A 23,980-nucleotide genomic window follows, 5' to 3' on the forward strand; every position below is an offset into this window, starting at 1 on the left:
AATTTAAATTTCTACTCCTGTGTAGTCCTTTGTTTGTTTCAGTTTTGTCACATGTTCTACACTGGAACTCCTTGTTTGAACACATACAAATTTGTGTTTCATACTTGTGGGCTTTCAGCTTCATGCCTACGGCGTCTATGGAGATATCCTTGATGCCTGACACAGTGGTTCACAGATTATTTTTATTTAATTAAAGAATAAAGATTTTCTGACCTCTAAGATTCATCATGAGCACAGATTTCTTTCACAAATGCATTGTGAAAATATCAACAATGTTTAAAAAGATAAGGTGTTGATGGATACTTCTAACTACAGATTCCTCACCTTTAGAATATTCCAAAGGTGGCAAAAGACTGGATAGGAAAGTTTTGATAGCAGCTCTCCCTTCTGCTGCTAGGTGGCGCCATGCAGCTCTGCGTGGTCCTCATTTTGCTCCAGAAGAGACAGAAGGAAGCTGCTTATAAGTGTCACACCTGTGGACAGATGTCACTTCCTTTGTTACTTTCCACACCCTTGAATGTGGATCTGGAGAGTTCTGCTCCTTTTTTCATCAATTGACAAATGCTTTCAAATTTTCTTTTTTAGTGTGCAAGGCAACAATGTCCCTACTAGAGTCTATATGGTTCAAGCCGTGCCATGATTGTGTGGAACAGATGTCTATAATGTCCTTGCACTAGATGTGCCTCTGGTGTTTGGGCTCAGGGCATTACTCCGAGTCAGGCAAAGAAGGGCCCTCATGTAGCTGAAAGTAATCCAGTACCATGAAGTAAAGCTGTATATCGCCTAACACCGAAAGAAGTCGCAGACTTAATAGGTCTAATGCTACTGCTTCAAGTTGAGGACACTGACCCATTCCCACTATTGAGGTCATTCCTGTGACCACAGGTCTTCCAGCTTTCAGTTTGGCATTGACTCTGGTGACTACTTTCCAGCTCAAATACCTGCATCTGTTCCTTCTTCATTGAAGCTGGTCTGAATGTTGAGCCCTCACTAACTTAGGTGTGTAGCCTCGAGCCAAATCCATCATGACCCCAGCCAAGGTTGCACTTTGACTACACTCTATCCCACCATATGATCTGATTGAGAAAAAAAAAAATCTCTCTATGATGGAGCTGTCCTCAGAGGGTCCATCATTTTTTTGGCTCAGATTCTACCAGAGTTTGCCTCCGCTTAATAATGACAGTGGTGATGATGGGGATGAGTTGCCCCCACATTACAATGATGAACATTTATATAAAGACTAGTAGGAAACTGAGAAGAGTACTTCACCTGCTATTGATGTTAGATGTACAGCTGAGATTCTGGACCTACTGCTGCCTTCTGTTGGATGCAAGACAAATGTCCTTAATGAGGTTGTGTACTCTGTCTCAGCCTCATCTGAGCACTTACTTCCATTTTTTGAGCCCTGATTGATACCCTAATTGGCACTTGGATGAAGCTGTGTCTTTGCCCATCAGTGAATAGGCAGGTAGCCAGATGTGCCCATACGCATTCAGGAAAGGGATGGCAGTGGGTGTTGCCCTTCTACAAAGTTTGGGGATACAGTTTATAGCCCATCGTAGACAACCTCAATAATGCCAAATGTCCTGACATTGCTTTTGTTCTTGATCAATAATCTGAAGTCATACCGGAGTCCTTCGCAGAAGCTATATTTCATAGCAATTGTTCTAAACACAGTCCAGTTCAGGTCCTTTACTCCACCACAATGAGTCCAAGGCATTTGAGCTACGATTCCGATGCTCCAGCATCAGTCCTGAATCCGTTGAACAGCACAGAGGTGTTTTGGTCTGTTGGACTCAAGTAACCAGCTTGTCCACTTTGTCAGGTGGCATATGTGGGCTCTTTAGTGGAATCTGAAGTCTGAATCAATCAATCGATTGATTGATTGATAGATTGAGTGGAATCTGAAGTCTCAGTTGGCTCAGCACCAAAGAAACCTGATAGACATCACAAATGTTCCAGGGAAGACTCATTAAGCCTGCAGTGATGGCTGCTCAACAGCAACTTCAGCATTGGCAGACACGTATTCCTTCTCCACACAGAGTTCAATTTGGTGATGAATGCTTCACTGCTTGGTTGAGGAGGCCATCTGAGAAAGGAGGAGATTACAGGGCTCTGGTATCCGGTGAAGTCCATCCATCAAGGGAAGACTGGTGCATGTTCTCACAAACAATGCGAATGCCATGTGGCACTGCAAATGTGGGGTAGATTGGGATCCAGGGTACCTGACCAAGATACTCTGAATCTGGAGCTGGCTGGAGAGTCAGGTCATCTTCCTGATTATAAGTCACCTGGTAGGCTCTTTAAATTCCAGGGCTGGCAAGTTTAGCCTTCAATGCTGAAAGATCAAGAATGGTGGTTACACCCTAAGGGAGTGTAGGACATGTCCCGACAGTGGGAAGAACCCAAGCTGAATATTTTCATGAACAGACAGTGCCATAGCTTCTGTGCATTGGAGTTCCCAAGAATGCTCTCTCTCTGAGATATGTTCAGGCTAGAATGGAGCACAGGACTCCTGTATGCCTTTCTGATAATGCCTTTCCAGCACAGCCTTCTGAAAAAGATAGGAAAGGATTGGCCCCTGGTCATCCTTGTGGTGCAGGCTTGGGCCAGGAGAGTGTGGTACCCAGAAATGTTGGCCATGGGCATCTGTCCTCTGATAAGGCTAGAGATTCTGAGAATCTTCTGCCTCAATAGCAACAGGGCAGGGTTTCACAACCAAACCTCCACAATCTACATCTCCATGCATAGGTGGAGCTTGGGTGGCAGCTGTTGATTGCAATTGATCTATCACCTTAGGTTGTGAACGTCAACCTTGAGGGGAGGCATCCCTCTACAGAGTTCATTTACATCAGGTTTTGGGACTAATTTTTGGCCTTGTGTGGAGTTCACAACACTGACTTCTCACATGCTAAACTCTTGGTTGCTTTATTTTTGTTTTGTTTATTGACCCAGCAAGGACTTGCAGTGGACACTATTAAAAGTTATCTGTTGACCCTTCCAAATTTTGGGGCTTGCTAGATCATATGCCTTTGTTTAAATCATTTGTTGTGATGTTGTTTATTAACATGGTTCTAACGTTCCTCATGTTTAATGTAGAACTGCTTATTGGGTCTTCTGACTCTCAAGACTGTCTTCCTCACCGCAATCACTTCAACTCATTACGTGAGTGAGCTTGAGATTCTGTTTGCACAACCTCCCTGCCCAAGGTTTTTTCTAGACAAACTGGTGCTGAGACGGGCTTGGTGTTATTTCCAAAAGTTGTGATTGCTTTTAACATTGGACAACCCATTACTCTTCTTGTGTTCTTTGCCCCGCTTCAACCTTTGAAGGAGGGGGGAGATGCTTTATCAGCTGGAAGACACAAGTGCCTTAAGCTTTTACATTGATCACATCACAGACAATTGGGTGGAAGATATTTTTTGGGGTGGGTTTCTGGGGCAAAGAAAGAAAGGCAGAGCAGAAATGGACTACATCAAGGTGCACAGTCCTTTGCATTAAGATCTGCTATGCACTGGCCACAAAGCAGCCTCCAGATGACCAGACAGCCCATTCTACCAGGGCTAAAGCTGACACAACTGTTTTGGCATGCAGAGTGTCTGTTCTTGTCATCTATCAAGCTGCAACATGCATATTGGTGAACATGTTCATGAAGCACCACTTCTTTGACAGCCAGATCAGTGTGGGAACAGCATTTTGCCCATTCAGTCCTGCAAGACAGTTTGGTATGAGTCAACTCTACAGACCTTCTACCTTTGAGAGGTACTGCTTTGGCATCTACTCTAAAAGTACATTATTTACATTTAGAAGTACCTATCAAAGAATAAGTTACTTCCTTTCATAATGTTCCTTCTGGTTGATGCTCTACCTAATTGCAAATTCCTTAGTGCCCTCCCATCTCTTTGTTAAGTGGAGTGGTCTCTTTTTCCATTCTAAAAAGGTCCCAAAGAACACATCTGTACAGCAGTACCTGAGATTGTTTTGTGCTCTGCATTTCAGGGTGTGGGAAAAGTCAAGCAAGAAATGGACATTAGGGTACAGGGGGGATGCTTATATGCAAGATGTGGGAGCATAGTTTTGAAAAAGTTCTGATTCACCCTGGTGCCTAGGGAGTATTTTAAAAGTGAGAAATGTAGATTTTCCTAGTTTATGACGGAAAGTCTTAATTTTATTAAAGACATGGAGGCGAGTATTATGCGTTTCTCTTCTCGCTTTATTAACACAGCAGTCAAGAAGAAACTACAAATCCCATGGTACCAACACAGGGAACCAATGGGATTAAAAACGTAGTACATAACATGTTGACCAATAGAAACACCTCCGTGCCATTATGATGTCACTTGACTGCAAGCAGCCCTCTTTTCTTGCGAATGAAGTCAATTGTTGAATAATAACGGAAATAGAGAACAAAGAATAAACAAAGCCATCAGGAAAGCAAAAACGTCAGAAGAAAAATCCAAAATCCTACAAAGAAAGGAGTGGTCCATTAAATCAGGAGAATACGATCCTGTGCTTGTCCTGAACAAAGCCTTCCCAAGGTGTGAAGAAATCATACTAGGACCCTGGTTGAGCGGCTGGAACTGTCGCTGGAAGAAAGGGAGGGAGAAAACAATGTTTAAACTAGAGGTGGGATAATACTCGCCTCCGTGTCTTTAATAAAATTAAGACTTTCCGTCATAAACTAGGAAAATCTACATTTTATGCCAAGACCGGAGGCTCCTATTATGCGAGTTCAAAGCATATTAATTACATTTAACGAAACATCATCAACAGGTTTACAATAAAAGACTCTAAAGGTATTGTCATTAGACCAGTCTGCAGATTTCAGAATATCCTCTAAACAGGAACCTGCCCAGAAGGCTTTGGAGGCTATAGCCCCTCTGGTAGAATGAGCCCCAAATCTGGAAATATCGATACCCGCTAGGGACATAATCCACCTGACCCATCGAGCTAAAGTAGCAGACGAAACCGGGAGATAGGGTTTCCTAAAGGAAATAAGAAGTTGGGAGGAGGATGTTCTCAAATCTGCAGTTTTTTGTTCATAAACTTTAAGACATTGGCCCACACATAATTTGGGATGCTGTGGGAAAAAAGGATAAAAAACTGACGATAAACTGGTCTTGGTGCGTCGTACAACCGAAAATAGCACCCCCGAAGGAGTGAACTGTCGGTTGGAGACGTCCAGAGCCTTTACATCTGATAAACGTTTGATGGAAACTAGACACAATAACATTGTTAATTTAGCAGATAACATTTTTAGAGACAAAAAAGGATTATCCGGCAATGAAATCAGAAATTTTAGAACAATATTAACGTCCCATAATTGGTTATATTTGGGTAAAGGAGGTTTGGAAAATTTTACTCCCTTTATTAATCTGCATACCAGTGGATGTTCGCCTATCGGTTTGCCATTAACATGTATATGGTTAGAAGAAATAGCTGACCTATAAAGGTTGATGGTACGGAAAGCTTTACCTTTACTGGCTTCTGCGGCCAAACAATTAACTACAAAAATTACATCCGCTGAAAAGGGATCAAGGTGCCTTCCCAAACACCAGCCGTCCCATGAAGACCAGGCTGATTTATAGGCTTTCTTTGTACCCGGGGCCCAGGAATTTGAGATGTATTGGGAAGCTTCTGACGAAATCACAGGGAGAGATTGGGAATTCCTGAGATCTTCCAGGCGGATAGAGTGAGGATGTTGTCCACAATGAGGGGATGAGGACGCTGGAGATGGTCCAACAGTAAGTCTGGGAAGGACGGAATTAACAATGGAAAATCTATTGAGAGTTCCAGGAGGGTAGGGAACCATACTTGGGACTGCCAGAACGGTACAATGAGGATAAGAGAGGCCTGTTGGCGTCTGGCGTGAGCAAGGACCCTGTTGATCATGATAAAGGGGGGAAAGGCGTAATTGAGGGAATGAGACCAATCCTGTAAGAAGGCATCTGATGCCAAAGCTAAGGGATCTGGGTGCCAGCTGTAAAATTGGGGGAGCTGAGTGTTCAGTCGTGATGCGAACAGATCTATGGAGAAAGGACCCCATAAGGAATGAATCTTGTGAAAAATTGAAGGGTGCATTCTCCAATCGCTGGAGTCTCGGAGATGGCGAGAATGCCAATCCGCGACTAAATTGAGAACTCCTGGAAGGTACTCTGCATGAACCGAAAGTTGGTTTGAAAGGCAGAATTCCCAAAAACTCTTGGCCAAATCTGCTAGAGGTTTGGATTTTGTGCCTCCAAGATGATTTATGTATCTTACCGCCGAAATATTGTCCATCCTGAGGAGTATTGCGCAATGCACTTTGTGTTTTGCTAGACTTCTGATTGCAAAGGAGCCGGCAAGCATCTCTAAACAATTGATATGCAATTTGGACTCCTCGGAAGACCATGTACCTCCAGTCGAGATGGGACCACACCGGGCCCCCCAGCCTAGGCGAATTGCATCGCACTCTAATACAAGATCTGGGGCTGATGGAAAAATACTTTTCCCGTTCCAAGCATCCAAATGGTCTATCCACCATTGAAGTTCTGTGCGGGACTCCACGTCTAAGGGAATGAGGTCGGAATACGATAGACCCTTCCTCAAGTTTTGGATCTTTAGTCTTTGAAGGGAGCGGTAATGGAGGGGACCTGGAAAGATTGCCTGTATGGAAGAGGACAGCAGGCCTACTATTCGAGCCAATGTCCTGAGAGAGATAAGAGAACTGCGAAGGAGTTGTAGAATCTCTGACTTTATGGATCTTATTTTTGTGGAAGGTAGAAGCAGGGTGGCCGAGATGGAATTGATTTGAAATCCCAAAAGTTCTATGACCTGGGAAGGCACTAGGAGAGATTTTTCTCTGTTTATGATGAAACCTAGATCCTCTAGAAGGGAGCAGGCTGTTTGTAAGTGGAGAAGGAGAGTTTGGGGAGACTGACTCAAAATTAGGATATCGTCTAAGTAAATTAGGAGCCTTATGCCCTGGGACCCTAGAAAAGCCACCACAGGTTTCAAGAGCTTGGTGAAACACCAAGGGGCAGACGATAGCCCGAAGGGTAGAGAGGTAAAGTGATATGTTTGGTTGAGCCAATTGAACTGAAGGAATTTCCTTGAGTCTGGATGTACAGGAACCACTAAATATGCGTCCTGCAGATCCAGTCTGGCCATCCAGTCGTTTTGAAGAAGTATATCTCTGAGGTGGAGAATTGTTTCCATTTTGAAATGTCTGTATACTACAAACCGGTTGAAATGTTTTAGGTTGATGACTGGACGCATCTTTTTGTTCTTCTTTTGAACTAGGAAAATTGGGCTGGTAAATCCGAAAGGATGGGGTTGGGTGATTGAAATTGCTTGTTTTTGCAAGAGAGAATTTACTTCGAGAGATATTAGATGGGTCATTTCTGTGGAAAAATGGGGTAGAGGAATGGAGGACGTTTGCACTGGGGTAGAATAAAGGTCTATGATGTAACCTTGTACAGTATTTAGCATCCGCAGTAATTCTTAACCAATTTAAAAGAAAATGGAAGATGCGACCTCCTGTTGGAAAGAAACCAACTTGGGAGCTTACCTGTGGGATTGGAGGTCTTGTTGTGTCTGAAGGATCTGGCACGATAACCTCTGCCGCGTTGGGGGTAGAATTGTGGTCTAAAGTCTTTTTGGTAAGAACCGTAGTACCCTCTGGAGCCTTGGGTGGCGGTAACTCGGCCGGTAAAGCGGCCCCTGCCTCTACCGGCCCTGGCAAAAACACGTTGACTGAACATCTTTCTCATGGACTGTTGTACTTTGTCCAAGGAGGTGAATGTAGCAACATATTTACCGAGGTCTTTGATGAAAGAATCCCCGAAAAGCTGTCCTTCCGTGTGAATTTGAGGTTGAACCGTTGCCAAATTAATCAATTTAGGGTCTAATTTTATAAGGAGGCCCTTCAGTCTCTCGTGTATAAGAGAGGAGTTAGCATTGCCCAGAAGACAAAAACAACGTTGTACCCATAAAGATAGTTCTTCAGGATCTAAAAAGCTACCATCCAGTCTAGCCGTTTCAACCATGTCGAAAATTCTGGTAAGTGGACCAATGACGTCCAACAACTTGTCCTGACAGGACGACCATGCCTTATCTACCCCTTTGCGAGGGTCTTTACCTTGTTTATTGAAAAAGGTTAGCATCTGCTGGTCGATGTAAGGGGTAGAAGTAGCCTTGTGTGGGAGCACCGGACAAGGGCATTCTGATTTGAGTTTGGCTCTGGTTTGCTTATCCAGTGGAGAAAATAATTTTTGAGCCACGTAGCGACCAACATGGTCCGCAGGGAAACATTCCATGGAATTGGGACGAAGAATGTGGGAAGGGTCAAACATGGGGAAGCCTTCTGCATCAAAAAGAGGGGGGGGGGAAACAGAGGGAACTTTAGGTTTCTTGGGAGGAGGAGGGGAAAAGGAATCAGTATCGTCTTTGTCAGAGACCAAGTAGTCAGAATCCGCATCAGGGATATCTTCATCGGAATCTGGAGTGGAAGCAGTGGGAGTGGGGAGGGAAATATTACGTTGTTTAGCTGTTCGTTTCAATGAGGGTTTGGGGACCATATTATTATACTCCTTGGCAGGAGCCTTGCGAGGAACCGCGTCCTCTGGCATGTGTGAGGTAAACTCACTGTCCGTTTGTGTCAAACCCATAGGGTTGACAGGCTGGCGTTGACTGCATTCCCCCGCAGACTGGGCCGAAGATTTAGATAAAAAAATTTGAACAATTTGACTCTAGATTTTTTGATAATTTTTGCATAGATGACGCCATTGCCTGTTGAACAGAGTTTTTAATAAAACTCCGAAGTTCATTTCTGATATCTTCAATCTCACTGGGTACACCCTGTTCCCCAGAAGATGTATTAGGTTCCATGTCAGGGTTTCCTCTTTCAAAGTTTTTGGTAAGTAGGAAAAAACTCCTGAAAAAAAAGGAGCTTGAAATAATGGAAATTGCCTTTTGGCAAAAATTCAGACAACCGGGGGTTAACTTAGCAGAACTGTGGCTGAACTAGTGAAAGAAACCCCTCCCTCTCGAGGGCGGGCCAAGGAAGGTGTTGCCGGTAGTAAAATGAGGGAGACCAGGGAATCCCTTGTTCGCGACGGTGAAATGGGCTCTCCGGTCGTCAAATGAGGTGAGGAATGCGCGAGTAGACGCTGGGTTCCTCGCGTCAGGAAAAACCGAATGACGGTTAATTCCTAGACGCGAGGGAAAGCCCGAGTGCGTCGCGTGCGCAGCGCGCACAAAGCCGTTTTTTTTCTGACCTGGGAGCAACGAAGTTGCTATCCGAGGGCAGAAAAACGAACATGAGCGCGAGGAAAGCGCTTAAATAAGGCAATGCGGCAACTTGCCGACAACAAGGCATTCACACTGGGGAAAAAATAAACGTGAATAGAACACACAATGATATTATAAAATCTCAATAACATTGGAGGAAAGAAAAGTGAACTTATCTTGACTGCAGCAGCAAGAAAAGAGGGCTCCTTGCAGTCAAGTGACATCATAATGGCACGGAGGTGTTTCTATTGGTCAACATGTTATGTACTACGTTTTTAATCCCATTGGTTCCCTATGTTGGTACCATGGGATTTGTAGTTTCTTCTTGACTGCTGTGTTAACAAAGCAAGAAGAGAAACGCATAATAGGAGCCTCCGGTCTTGGCATAAAATCTGTGATTACATTGAGGAGTAGAGTACAGAAAGAGTGTTACCAAAAGTAAGCAACTTGTTCATCTTTTCTATCACTAGCATAGTTTTGTATATTAATGTACAACAGTTAATACCCGCTTTCACTCCTTAAAGTTTTTTTTCTGAAACAGTACTTTTGACAATTAAAGTTCAATTGCACAATACTATTAAAATCCTTAGAATACTTCTTTATGTTTAGATTTGACTTACAACACCCTTCCAAAATAAACAAACAATTCTGAATTTTTTCAAATGGCCTAGTAACAAGGTCATGGCTGAAGCAACTAAGGGCCTGATTTAGAACTTGGCGGGTGAATTACTTCGTTTCAACAGTGACTAATATTCTGTCTGCCGAAATCTGAATCCCATGGAATATAATGGGATTCAGATTTCGGAGGACAGAACATCCATCACCATTGTGACGGAGTAACCTGTCTGCCATATATCAGGCCTAAGTATACTATTTGCCTAACAAGGATGCTCTGAATAGGAGGATAATCATACTCAATAACTTCAAAATGGCCACCAACATTTCCTAACATTGTTAGAGTTCCGTGGCTCCATGGAAAGCGTAGTTTCCTGTTTTGTCAAGCAGAGCCAATGTTTCAAGTGAACCACTAGCCTTTCCTTCCTCAAAATGAGCCACTAGCCTTTCTTTCCTAAGAATGAAGACAGAACCTGTGATTTTACTGCCAAGCACAAAAAGATAAGTGTGCACTACAGATTATTACCATGCCCCTGTAAAAACTGCCTTGTGAGTGGTGGAACTTCTTGTTTGACTAGCCTCGTCATAAATTTGCAGTAACAAATACGAAACATGAAGATTAGAAGCTGGTTCCCATGATCTCTCCTCACTCTTCAATCTATCAGATGCTGTCCTGCCAGCCTTTCCTTCTTCAGAATGAGCATAGCACCTTTGAGTTCGCAGTGCTGGCTCACACGTCTAGAACAGAAAGGTAAGTTTATATTCTTTCCCTGAATTCATAGATTCTCTTAATATTGTGTTGAAAAAACAGCTTTGATTTTAAGACGCCACTTCTCTGAGCCATCACGTTCTCAATTAACAGGCTTTTTTTAAGGAACGGAGGCCTACACCAGTCTGTCATGTTCAGGCACATCAATTATTTAGTTTCAGCGCTTATTCGCAATATTTTCTTCTGTCATGTGCAGTTAGGCCACATTCGTTGTGGGATTTTGTGCATCCTTTCTGCTATATTAATTTCTGCTATTGCATTTAGAATACACTTTTGGACCACCCCTGGCTCGTTCTAGTGTCTGATGGTCGCAGTAGGCTCGTGCTCAGCTCAGCACCATAACAGCCAAGCCCTCCTACTCTAGACCGCGTGACACTTTCCAGGAGGCATGCAGTGCTTCAGCCAAGCAAGTTTTCAAATTTGCATATTCATTTTGCAGTTGCGTCTGCCTTGTTCATTAGTGAATCTATATATGCAGCCCATGCACTATGAAAGTTTTGTAATGCAGCTGATACTCTGGTAATCAGTAAGGAATAGCCAGCATGCAAGAGGATGGTTATGTTAAAAGCTTTAATTTTAATTACGTCTTCATCAGTTGCAGCTAAGTCTCTCACAGGTGAAATTTGTTTACATATTAAAAGAGACCAGGTTGGGGTAGACAATCTTTTCCGATTCTATGTTTTTGGTATTGTACGAACTTCTGGTATCATCAAGTTGTATTCTATTCAAGCTCTAGTCTCACTTACTGTATTCACATAAAGGCATTTTAAAAACGTTTGCTTGTGGTGTGGTTCCTCCAGGGGTGGCTCCTCTGCTATTGTGGAGGAGCGTTGCACCACCCCCGCCCCTCCCTACCAGCAGCAGCACCTGCAAAACTTGAAAAATAAAACGATAATAAACCATGTTTATTATTGTTCTATTTTTTAAAGGTGGTGGGCCATGGGAGATGAAAGGCAGGAAGGGGGAGTGGTGTGCATTCCCCTCATTGTGCACGTGTTTGGCCAGCCATCTCTGGACAGCCAAACCCATATACACACTGAGCTCTCTCCAACCCGAGCTGTGTTGCCGGGTTGCAGACAGCAGGGACAGACTCCCAGTCTTCCTGGGAACACAAGTCCAGGGTGCTCAGGCCAATCCTGACACTGCCTTCATGCTGCCAGCAGTATGAGTGCAGTGTTAGGACTGGCCACAGAGCAGGCTGGGAGCCTGTGCCTTCAGAGGAGCATGAAGAGCATTGTTGCACCGATGCGACAAGTAAGTTTTTTTTTTTGCATTTTTGTTTTGTTTACACTGCACCCCCTGTCCCCCCACCCCAACACCAGACGAGACTGGGTTCCTCGCTTTTCTTATTGGCTGTTTGATTTGTAATATGAAGTACTTAAATCTAGTAAAGCTGTTATAATGGCATCCACTTTTGTATGTGAACTTTTTCCACAATTATCTTAAAGGTAAAAATCTGCTCAATTGCTGAAGGGGCTTTCCTGCAACCAGCCTCCACTGCTGACATAATTTTGTTATCTTCTAAACAGATCTACATAGCCAGCAGTGTGCATTTAGTCTTTTATATAGAGGGCTTTGCGTCATTTCACTTATTAGAAATCTGATCGCATGTCATTCTACCAACCATAGAGCAGAGCACAGTACAATGGTCTGCCCACATCCACCATTAGCTATCTTGTACTGTGAGTGACAGTATTATGCTTAATCACATGTGCACCTCTGCCTAAAAGTGCACTTCATAGCCACTGGTGAACCAGTACTTTACTTAGCCAATGCCTTTTTCTTTTCAGTCTTTCATTTGTAGATTTGTATAGGCATCTTTGTGTTTAAATTGTATCTTCGGGGTATCACGGTATGGTAATTTCTAATCAAGAGTATATATTCTTTGCAGCAATAAGAAACATGTTTTCCTGAGATGTGCATTAAAACTTCACATGTTCTGGGTTTACTGTCCTACGAGGAATTACTCACACTGTTTCTTAAATTCTAGTACATGCAACGGTTATGTTTGTTTTAAGTTTTATTGCAATGATATTCCAATCATGTTTAGGTGACCACATGTTTGCTTTTTTTTACTCCTTTTTATGTTTGTGACATATGTTTACAAATAAAACATAACGACCATAAAATAAAGCTTACCAAGACCAAACATATTGTTTTTGCCAGTGTTTGTTAGGACTAGGAACAACAACTGCATTTGTTCCAGGAATCTGGGACTACCGCACCCTTTGTTAGTCTGGGTGTCCTCTATAGAAAAAATATTAAGGCTTAGCTTTCTGTTCCAAATGTTAAAAGGGGGCTTAACATTAGGGGGGTGGGAAAATCTTAACAATTAAAGGATTAAAAGGGCAACCTGTCTGGCTGAAATAGAAGCAGACAGAATATATAGGTCAAATAGATCAGTGTGTTATGGTGGAAACAGGCACAAATGATATTTGTATCGTTTAAACCCTACTGCAGAGTATGAGCAGAGTGCATATTGTGCTTGCTGTCGTTTGTTTCTTGATATAACTTGTTTTTTGTAAAATGTGAAATGCTGTACCCATGCATATAAACTTGTGCAAATGTCTGGTGCACGTTATTATCCAGTTTTGTGATGGTGTGTGATTTTTTTTTAGAATCATTGAGAGCATCCAGACCAAAATTAGTTTGCAGTATATGTTTTAGCACCTAATTTTACCATTAGTTTTTAAATAACGCGATAAATAAGTTGGATGGTTCTTTCATAATCAGTTCATATATTGCACCTGATTTAGTCAGATCCTAGAATGATCTAAATACACATAAAAAGCATGGTGTCACTTGCATCCATGTTGTTAATAAAATACTGCACAGTGACACTTCTAAGCTTCATGTGTCCGGCTTACTATATCACATGGGTTACTATGCCAGATTTGTTTATGGAATGAATGGCTCATCTTATTACGAAGAGGGAGTTCACTTTTAGGGATATAAGTGCTAACATGCCTACAGAAATGGTCGGATTACACCATACTGCTAAAGCTAATATACAGCACTATCGCCTAAATGTAGTTTGATCACACTCTCCAATATTAATGTTCTTAACTTAAGAGAGAAACAAGTTTCCCATTATGAAATTTCTACTCTCTTGTCCAGGTGCAAGGGCCTAAGTCACAAATCACGCAGGATAAGTTGTTGGTAATTTATACTGATAGATGTACACCTATGTCTGAAATAAATGAGTCTACAAAATTCTACGATTACTCCTGTGATACTCCGACTGTTGCAGATTCTTTGTAGTGATCATGCACAGAAGATTTGGAACTACATCAGATTTCATGTGTGCATGTGAAAATTCAACACACTATCCTTCACTTGAAAACGTTTTTTTATAACTATTCACGAGTAAAGTTTTTTCCACCTAACATAACTTCTTTACTTACATCTCCATAAATATGGGAGTGTTTCTGCCATATACACTCCGAAACAACATTTGCTCCTGCACTGTCAAGAATTATTGTATGTGCAGTTTCAGTTCTTGGAAATCACCTGAAAATGTTTGGTGAATGCACACAAACTTGTAAGTTTCTGTACGTTCACCAAGTTTTGCTCATAAACCTGCACAGGAAAGCCGAGGAGCTCGCCCTTCTGATTAAATTTACTCACAAAGAAATTAACCATAATGGCAGAATCGCAGATGTGTCACCTCCAAGCATTCTTGATTTTGCAAGTCATAATTGCAGATATTTCTTCCCTTAAATTTAACAGGTGGGCAAATACCTTTGTAAATCGAGCCCTTAACTTTGAATGCTGCTGCATTCGCTCACCTCCCAAAGCAGAGTCGTTTTAAAAAATATATATTTGTGGTAGTTGATGCTTAAGTCATCCCAAATGTTTGTACACAGTCTTACATTTGGAAGCAAAATACAAAGAGAAGGTCAAGAGATAATAACAAATGTTCCACTATCCCATGTTTCCACACTTTCTCCTCACCTCTAACAGGAAAGGTCAAAAATTGCAATATTGATATATCAACATTTGCAATTTACGATTTACAGTGTATGAGGCTGCAGTATTTGGGCCTAGGGTCGGCCTACTCCTAAGATAACCTAACAAAATCAAACATTTCTGAAAACTATGTAATCGGGGAGTCTAGGGTAGTATGGCTTACTTGGATGCCACAACTTTTCATTACCAAGAATGCCCTGTAGACATTAAACGTTTGCCCAAATAACAATATTCTCACTTTTCTCAGAGGAATCTCCAAAGATATGCAAATGTTCTACATCCCAGCCTCTCACACTTCTACCAATAAAAATAGTAGCCACTTGTGTAGGTGAGCTAATTGTACCAGACTTGAACAAGTCTAAACTTTGACGATGTAAGTCATTGTAGTGTCAATGGGGTCTTCACATTATTACAATGTTTGTCTGGTCTAATCATGTATTTTAGGCCCACTCAAACATGAGGTGGTACTGTTTTACTTACAGGCTCTGGGAATGCAGACCAGTAACACTTTTGCCATTGGCAATATTGTAGCCATATGAATGTGAGAAAATGTATGTGTTTTTAACCATAGTTTGACAGTTGCAGAGCATTCCAGAAAAGAATGTTTTTGGGATCCATAGAGTCACACCACTCAATTACCAAAGGATGCTAGTTTTCAGAAATTGTCAAGTGTGGTAGGATTTCCTCTGTGCTGGCCAACAAATAGCCCCAGTAACATGTCAGAAAAAGTGGTGTATTTCCAGGCATAGTTTTGACATTTGCAAGGCATTCTTAGTAGGAAAATTTTCTGAAATTCACACAAGTCTTAACATTGTGGATTGTCTCCAAGTCTCTGGCTTTGAGAAATGCCAAAGATTGATAAGGCAACCAGGGTCCTGGCGAATCCACTGCCTAAATTCTGTAGCCGTCCCAAATGGCAAGTGAGAGAAAATTTTCGTTTTTAGCTTAGTTTTGACATGGATTGGCAGAGAGGTGGTACATCCCCACTGTAACTCCCCTTGGGGGTTGTACGTCTGCCTGGTGCCCAGGGGTGGGGACCTTTCTGAGATGTGCCAGAGTACCACCCCATTTCGTTTCTCAAGGTTTGTTCCTCTTGGTCCAGTGGAGTTCCTGTCCCTGGCTGTAGTGGGTAAAGTGTTGCTAAAGACAACAATATGCTTCATTAGGTGAGACAGAAAGACTGTAAGGGGGCATAGGAACCTTAATTGATAAGAGGACAGGTTGGTCCCCAATCCATACTTATTTGATTTTCCCCATGGACGTCTGATGGGCTTTCTGCCCCTGAAGGGGCATATTGGGTCGCTTACCCCCAATCTACCCACTCCAATGAGGGGGCAGAAACTTCACTCGACCACCACATTAAATAAATTAAAAAAATAATGTGGTGTGGACCAGTCACATACCTGCCAATGGGCAGCACCTGCTACATGTAAGCATCAGCTATGCACCAGGGACCTTAGTCTAAAAAAGGAACAATGTGGGGTCCTTCCCCAGGTACCTGAAAATTGAATTGCCTCCTTAGGGGAAGAAGAATTGAGTGTTGGACATCTCTTAGCCAGAACATATGTCAAAACCATTCCCAAAGAAATCTAAATTTACTCTCACTTGCCACAGGGGTTGGCTGCACTATTTAGCCTCCGGTCTCCAATGGGATGGGGACTGGACAGAAACTCTGTATTAGGCAATGGGTTTTGTATCCCAATGCCAGGATGAGCGAGGCCACCACACCATTCCTTTATCTAGTCTCCAATACCTGGTGTTTAGTGGACTTTCCACCCCCCCTTCCCTGATGAATATATTGTGGTATGCCCTATAAACTACTTCCATGTGATTGGAAAAATCATACAGAGCAGGTGGATGTACAGACACCAGACTGGGACAGCCCTCTGTCTATTCCTTTTTTTTAAAACAAATCCCTGTTCTCTTGTGTTTATTGGGCTTTTGCTTCTCCCAGTGGAGGGTAGATTGGTTGAAAATTCTGCCATGATGGTGCAGTAAGCCTGGCAGGATGGGCACACCCCTATCCCTTTTCTCTTAAAAGGACAGAAGATTATCTTGTAAATGTGGATGGGGTGGTAGTCCAGTACCACCCAATCTATTCTTTATTTGCTCTCTAATTATAATCCTGGCATCTAGTGGGCTTTCTGCTCCTCTAGGGTAGGTAGGCTGGGAAAAGCCCAGTTATCTGCCACACAAGGGGTGGAGAAAGACTTAAGAGCATAGGGGTGTAAATCTAATGGCAGGAGGGGCTGACCCCCTCCGCTCTTTCTCTAAATGGAAAACACTTTCTAGGGGAGCTGTCTGCCCACTCCAAGAAGGCAGAAAAACTGATAGAGCTCTTGGTAGTGGGGAGCAATTGACCCTGCTCCAAAAGAAGGGATCAATTAGAGGCAGGTACCTATTGAAAGGGTAGAGTTTCCCCTATCCAACTGTACCTCTCCTGTGTAGATCGGTGCTTGGGCAGGCCAACTGTCCCCCGAGCATCAATCAAATATAAGCAGCTGGTACTTTTAGGCTCCATCTGGTTTCAGTTATATCAGAGAGCCTGGTGTTCTGAGTGTCAATGAAATTAGGGAAAAAATACATTTTGTGCTCAAAGAGAATCTCTTTGACAAGCAGTCCAAAGTGAGGGCATAAAAAAGAAACCCGCTAGTTCAAGCACTACAGGGATTCTACGGATTTAGTGAAAGTATGTGATGTGCGTGTTCTCTGAACTGCATAGGTAGGTCGGAGGAGGTAAACATCACGTCCACCACACTCACATAATTAAAATGTATAATAATTCGATTTTTCTGTGATTTATTAATCTTGATTATTACTGAAATGGCTGTATAATAACTTAGGAAACTCTAATAGGATGCTCATTTTACACAATGTGTTCTACATAAGTAAACCTACTTGATACTTTTTCACATTTTCAGATGAATTCTAACTTAAAATAAATATTAACTCTGCTGTTTCGATCCGTTTAGAAATTGAATGTCAAGTTGGCAGAGGTATGCACGCTGTCCAAGTAGGGAACACGATCCTCGTCAAGTTAAGTCTGTTTTTACTCCCTAAAATAACCTGTGCTCACCCTCTGGTAGCTTGGCACAGAGCAGTCAGGCTTAACGTAAGAGGAAATGTGTAAAGCATTTGTGCGATACGATAGTTACAACAACGCAGTGAAAACACCACAAAAAAACTCCATGTCAGTTTAAAAAAAATAGAGAATATTTATCTCAGTTAAATATGACCAAAACGACAAATAGCCAATAGTTATTGATCAGTGTATGAATATTTAAAGGATGTATTTATTGCAGTCTTAGGTGTGCATGTGTGCTCAAATTGAGGTAGTTACAGTCCAGCTGGGGGATTTGGTAATGCTCTCAAAAGTGGAGCAATCTCCAATCAGTGTTTTTAGGAAATTGTTATGCATTCAATACACCTACTGCAAGGAGCGCGACACAACTGTCCAGGACCTCTTCAGGTCTGTTCACAAGCAAAAGGGTACCTTCACCTGAAGCAACGAGGTTGGGGCAAGTCTCAGGCGGCACTGCCCTCTAGTCCGGGGCTCCAGCGGTAGTGGTGTGATTGCCGCAAGTTAAGGAGCTTGGTTGAGAGTGGCTAGGCAGCGCCAACATCATTGCGGTTCCTGGCATCCTCGTTGCTCCAGCAATGGTTATGGGAGGGAGCGCAGCACTTGAGAGTCATGCTGTTCCAGATTCGCACTCCGCTAGTAGTCACTGCTTTGGCCTGTCTGTACACCTCCTGGCATAGTTGTTGCTTTGGCTGATTGGGAAACATGCAGCACGGGTCTAGGTACAAGGAGCGCTGATGATAGAAAAGTGAAATGGGGCTGCCCTCTGTGATGTAGCACCGATCGATACAGGGCACTGCTGCAGGACTTCCGAGTGGCAAAGTGTGGAAGTAGAGCAGATGTTGATGAAGTCTTTGATGTCCCTGAGACTTTGTGAACAAGGGGCAAGCCAACAAGCCCTTGGAGGTACTTAAGTTCCTTCTTGAGGTTGTAGAGATAAGTTTCAGTCTTTCTTACTGCAAGAGTCAGCAGGTCGGCACAGCAGAGCAAGATGCAAAGTGGCAGTCCCTCCTGGCAGGACAGCAATCAGCAGGAAGCAGTACAACACAGCAGAGCAGTTAGCAAAGTGGCAGTCCCTTCTAGAAGCACAGCCCTCCTCAGGACCCAAACGTGAACTTATTTGGTGGGGTTTGAGTCTAGTACTTATACCAAAATATGTCTTTGAAGTGAGGGAGACTTCAAAAGAGGCCTTTGAAAATCACAAGGTCCCTTCCTTACCTGGCTCCAGACAGGCTACAGGGAGGTATGCAGCCTCTGTGTGAGGAGAGGCACAGCCCTATTCAGGTGTAGGTGTCAGCTCCTCCCTCCCACCTAACCCAGGGAGACCTATCAGCCAGGTGATGGGCTATTAGGGTGCAAATGTAACACCCAAGTTGCCCTTCTGTCGGGCTGTCTAGATGGAATGCATAAAGCCCAGCTGCCATCTACCCCAGACGTGTATTCAGATACAGGCAGAGGCACAGAATGCTTAATGTAAGACAATGCCATCTTCAGACTTACGATTTAAAACCCAACTTCACCGTAAGTTGTAATTATAAATTGTGAGTCCAGAGACACTAAACTTGATATTCCCATATTTTTCCAATCGGAAGCTACACTTAGAGGATGCTTTACAGTAACCCCAACGTTAAACTATGGAGGAGACATGCCTTGCAGTAGTGAAAATGTTATTTAACTATTTTTCAACACCTAGGCATGTTGAACTTAAAAGTACATGTCCAACTTTTTAAATACACTGCACCCTGCCCTCAGGGCTGACTAGGACCTACCTTAAGGGTGGGTTATATGCAATAAATAGGAAAGTTTGGGCCTAACAAGTGGGAGCACTTGCCAGGTTGAAATGGCAGTCTAAAACTGCACACACAGGCTCTGCAGTGGCATACCTGAAACATGTTTGCAGGGCTACTGTAACGGGATGGCACAAACAGTGCTTCAGGTTTACTACTAGCTTTTAATTTACAGGCCCTGGGCACATATAGTGCACTCTACTCGGATCTTACACGTAAATTAAATATGCTAATTGTGGAGAAGCCAGTGTTAGTGTGGTTTTGAGTACAGAGCACCTCAACTTCAGCACCGTTCAGCTGTAGTGAAGTGCCCAGAATCCCAAAAACCAGCAAACATGAAGTCAGAAAACAGGAGGCCAGAGGGTAAAAGATTAGGAGAAACCATGTCAAGGATGCCAGGTCTAACAGATCCAATATTTTTTTAAAATCTAGAAATATACTTTCATCCACTGGATTCTTAAGGAACCAAAAGCATTGACCCCGATAGACTTAAAGCATGTCAACTTCAGGCAGTGTAAAAGGTTTGATCATTATTTGAGTGTGGGTGACTACCCACCTCAAGAAATAATCGCAACCATTGTCAGGGTGAAACCTCAAATTCACTAGATTAACCGGAGCTCAATTCCTGGAAGCTATAGGGCAGAGGGGGCAGAGGAGACAGGCTTAATGTAGGGAATTATGTCAAGAATTTTAGCAGAACCAAAACAGTAACAAAGTTGAAATGCAAAACCATAACAATTTCAAACGGAATTAGAAAAATAGAGCAAAATGTAATAAAAACAAAATGGTAAAATCCCATTAAAGGAGCCGGAGATATGAATTTTTAAAGTTTTAAGTAGGAATAGTCCAATAAATATAAAGTGCCAATGATAGTCAATGGTCGAGGTAGACGGAAACCTAGGCACTGATCCCAATGAAGCACGTGTTGGATACATCAATCAGGTTCAATTTGGTCAAGGGACCTCAAGAGGGGCATTTAAAGCCTCATTTTGTGTAGGACAGAGACCAAACAGCAGGGTCTAGGTCCATATTCACTGATTAGCTGGGCAGTTACTGTCTAAGGCTTCTTGTAGTTTGTTGTATCCCTTCACTTGAGGTCAGTTGTATGACCTTTGCAGAACACTTCTTTGTCCTGGTTACAACAGAGAACATATCTAGTCCCTCAGGGTTCTACTCAAGTCACATACAATAGGTTCAGTCCTCTTCTGATCTTCCTCAGGTTAAGGAAGGTTCTGAAGCTGTCACCTGGAGATGCCACACTTATGCCTGGCACAAGCTGGTGTGTTTGAATGACTCCTGGACACACTCTAAACCAGTGAGGAAAACATTCTTATGGCCAACCCTACAGACTTTGGGCATTTTAAGATGGCAGAAATCTTCAGCCACCCTAAACATGGGCTGAGGGGGCGTGTGTGAAGAGTGTACTATGGTTATGCTTATATCCTCCCACAGCTAACACGACATTTTAGTTTGGAGCAGTGATTGTACTCACAATAAACCCAAAGACAGATGTCTGGTACAACATAGCAGGGTTTCTAGCAACAAGAAGATGGATAAACAAGAGTTTTTTTTGCATCCTGTTGTCCTTTAAGGGCACCCCCTAGTGTTGTATGTAAAACATAGTAGACTTGCCAAGCAGGAGTTGGCACTGTAAGGTCAAAAAGGAAGCTCACAACTCCATCCTGCATCTTCTGTCTGGTTCAAAAGCCATCTCTTCCCATTCAGGTTAGTCTATTTTTTTCTCCTGGGAGGCACCTCACAAACTTTTCACTCCTATTCAAATACTAATGACTTGCTGGGAGAACAGGGAGAGCAAATACAAATGTAGCCTCCAGGAACTTCAGGCAGAGAAAGGGTAACTTTCTCAAAGTTACTTTCAATAATATTTATTAAAAATTCGGCTTCTTCATTGGATTGGAATACGAATAATGGATAATTTGAATTTGCAACAATGAGACTAAAGACATAATATTTACTGAATAAAACAATTTAAACTTAATAGAATTGTTAATAAAACCCTTTAACTCACACCATCTCTTTATTGACTATTATAAACGGTAAATGGGTTTTATTGTTATGAAGGTGTAATGAAAATGATTACTCCTTTTACATTTTCCTTGTCAGCTAGCAAAAGATCCATGCGACCAGTGAAAGGGGTTATTTAATGAGAACACCCATCAGAGAGCGTTAGAAGCCACAAACGCTGCCAGTCCACCAAGAAATAAAATCTAGATTTTGAAGATGGAAATAAAACAGCAGACAGCAAAACGGCATGGCCTTGCAAAGGTGCACAATATGAAAGTGACACCCAAACTAATGTTACATACCTCTCATTTGCCTTGTTTGAAGACGCGTGCGAAGAGTCATGGGAAAGTGGTTTTCCTTGATGTAAAATGTTGCAAGCACAAACACATTTTGTTTCACTTACCTAATTGATATTACAGTTTAAAGAGGTGAAGTAAGGATACAAAGTCGCTCGTGGCCGTACACTGGAAAGAGTACCATTTTAGTAACTCTTCGAATCGATGTTCTAAGTGCGTTTGGCGTGTTATTTATACGTCCCCGTAATAGAAAAGCGCGATCAGAACACGCTTTCGAAGTCTGTCAAGACTTGCAGGGAATTGTTCGAGTGCTGCCAGCGTAGTTACTTCCAAGGTTTAAGTTAAATCATTGAATGAGGTAGGTATTAGCAACACCTGCCATTTAAAGGTACACAAAGCGCATCCAACCCAGATCAAAAGCGCTATCAGCAGATTGGCTTGTCGCGCACTTTATGAAGACAACGATGAAGATGTTAATTAAACACTGAATTGCAGAGCTCCAAATTTTTATTGTGCGCACAGCACCAAGTATTTTTTTTATTCGTTTATTTTTTAGGTAGAGGTTCTGCGTGATGAGTTTTTGAGATTTGTCTGCAGTTATCCGGATTTCCAATGAAAGGTCAAACGAAATTCGGAGCCGCAAACTTTACCTTTTCAGCATGGCCTACCGTCTGCTCCCGTTTACTAGTTTCCAATGCGGGGACTGTGTGAAAAGCCACCTTTTATTGCTGTCCTGGGAACACTAAACCGTGTGTTCCTCGCGAAGAGAACCTGATCTTAAAAAGCTTCGAACTCGTGAAAGACAACTGAGACAAAGTACGTTGTTAAGTAAGTTTACTGTGGGCTGGCGCTGTTGTAGGGAGCGCCAAGCTTCGTATTAGCACCGGGGCTTGACTATCGCTCGCGGCCTGGTCCAGCTGGGCAGAGCAGTGTCCCTGCCTCTCTCACCCGCCACTCGCCTCCTCCTTCGCGCCTCTTTGTGAACTCTTCGCGGCTTGGAGATTACCGAGGAAGTGACGCGGGAGCGAGCCTCCCCTGCAGCAGCCGCAGACCTGAGGACAGGAAGGTGCCCGGATTCCCCTGAGAGGGGCTGCTGCGGACACCGCGCTCCTGCCCATCTGCTGCTGAGTAACTGGAAGGCAGGCAGCATCCCCACACTCCCCAGCAGGTGAGAAGGCAATGCGAGGGGCAACGGTAGTGAGACAAATTGTAACGAGCGGCTTCTGTCAAGCGTGTGTATGTAACAGGTGTCTGCAGGGGAAATATGTAATCAGTGCTCCGAGAGGCAGCGACAGAGGGACATGAATGAACGGGGCAGTTACCTATTGGCCCCAAGTCTTGTGAGGGATCCAGTCCTGAATTTTTAGCTGATACCACTTTGCATTCTGGGATTCCTACTACCCGCCTTAGCGTTGCCAACATTTGGTTTACAGATGAGAGTATGTTAAGTGCTTTTATAAAAGCCAGGGCAGCCTGACGGTGTTTGATATTGGGGGGGACTTTTTGGCTACTATGAATAGGTACGTTATTTTTCATATCTGCTTGTTGACGCAGTCTTGTAGTATTTAAGTTAGGAGTTACACGTTTAGTTGTGCTCATTTCATCGATATAGTCTGGCCACAGGTCTGCAGACCGTGTCTTGCAAATTGCCCCCATCAGCAAGCATATTAGCGCTCTGACCTCTTCGTGCTTCAAACATCGTATATGCTTTTGTTTTATTTTTGTTGTGAAGCCACTTCAAATTATATTTTCTGTTTCTAAAGAATCCAATATAGATCTGGTAACTGGTATGAGACACGGAACATGGATTCTAGGCGTGCACTTATTAACTGTGGTTTTCATATACAAATGGTGACTGATTTACATTGTTCAATGTCATTAGATTGAAGTTTACACGCACACTTAGGAGCCTGTAATGCTTTAAATCTGGTGTTTTCATTCAAACAGCTGACTCACAAAGTTTTATGCATACTGCGTTCAAGGTGGTGCACAAAATCCACTTGCAATTCCCAAATGGTGACTCAAAGAATCGAGGGCTGGGTCATTTGTGTTAATCATGGCAAACGTGATTTCCGGTATCATTGTTAATTTACTGAATCGTAGTAAAGTCCCTATGATGTTCATATTAAGGTAAGTAAAATGGTGCCCTATAAAGAAAGTACACTCAGGA

At 42.8% G+C, this 23,980-nt stretch overlaps 1 protein-coding gene across 2 annotated transcripts in view; it reads left to right on the forward strand.

Moving 5' to 3' along the window:
• The first annotated feature begins 23,220 nt into the window (after window positions 1-23,220).
• Window positions 23,221-23,980, forward strand: part of LOC138282607 (polyamine-modulated factor 1-binding protein 1-like) — a 1,030,040-nt gene continuing 1,029,280 nt past the window's right edge. For both annotated transcript variants that reach the window (XM_069220389.1, XM_069220390.1), the window contains exon 1: window positions 23,221-23,330. In XM_069220389.1, the coding sequence (XP_069076490.1) occupies window positions 23,323-23,330 (8 nt within the window). In that variant the 5' untranslated portion in view covers window positions 23,221-23,322. The remainder of the gene's footprint in view (window positions 23,331-23,980) is intronic.

Source organism: Pleurodeles waltl, chromosome 2_2 (genome assembly GCF_031143425.1).
Source record: "Pleurodeles waltl isolate 20211129_DDA chromosome 2_2, aPleWal1.hap1.20221129, whole genome shotgun sequence".
NCBI classification, from domain to species: domain Eukaryota; kingdom Metazoa; phylum Chordata; class Amphibia; order Caudata; family Salamandridae; genus Pleurodeles; species Pleurodeles waltl.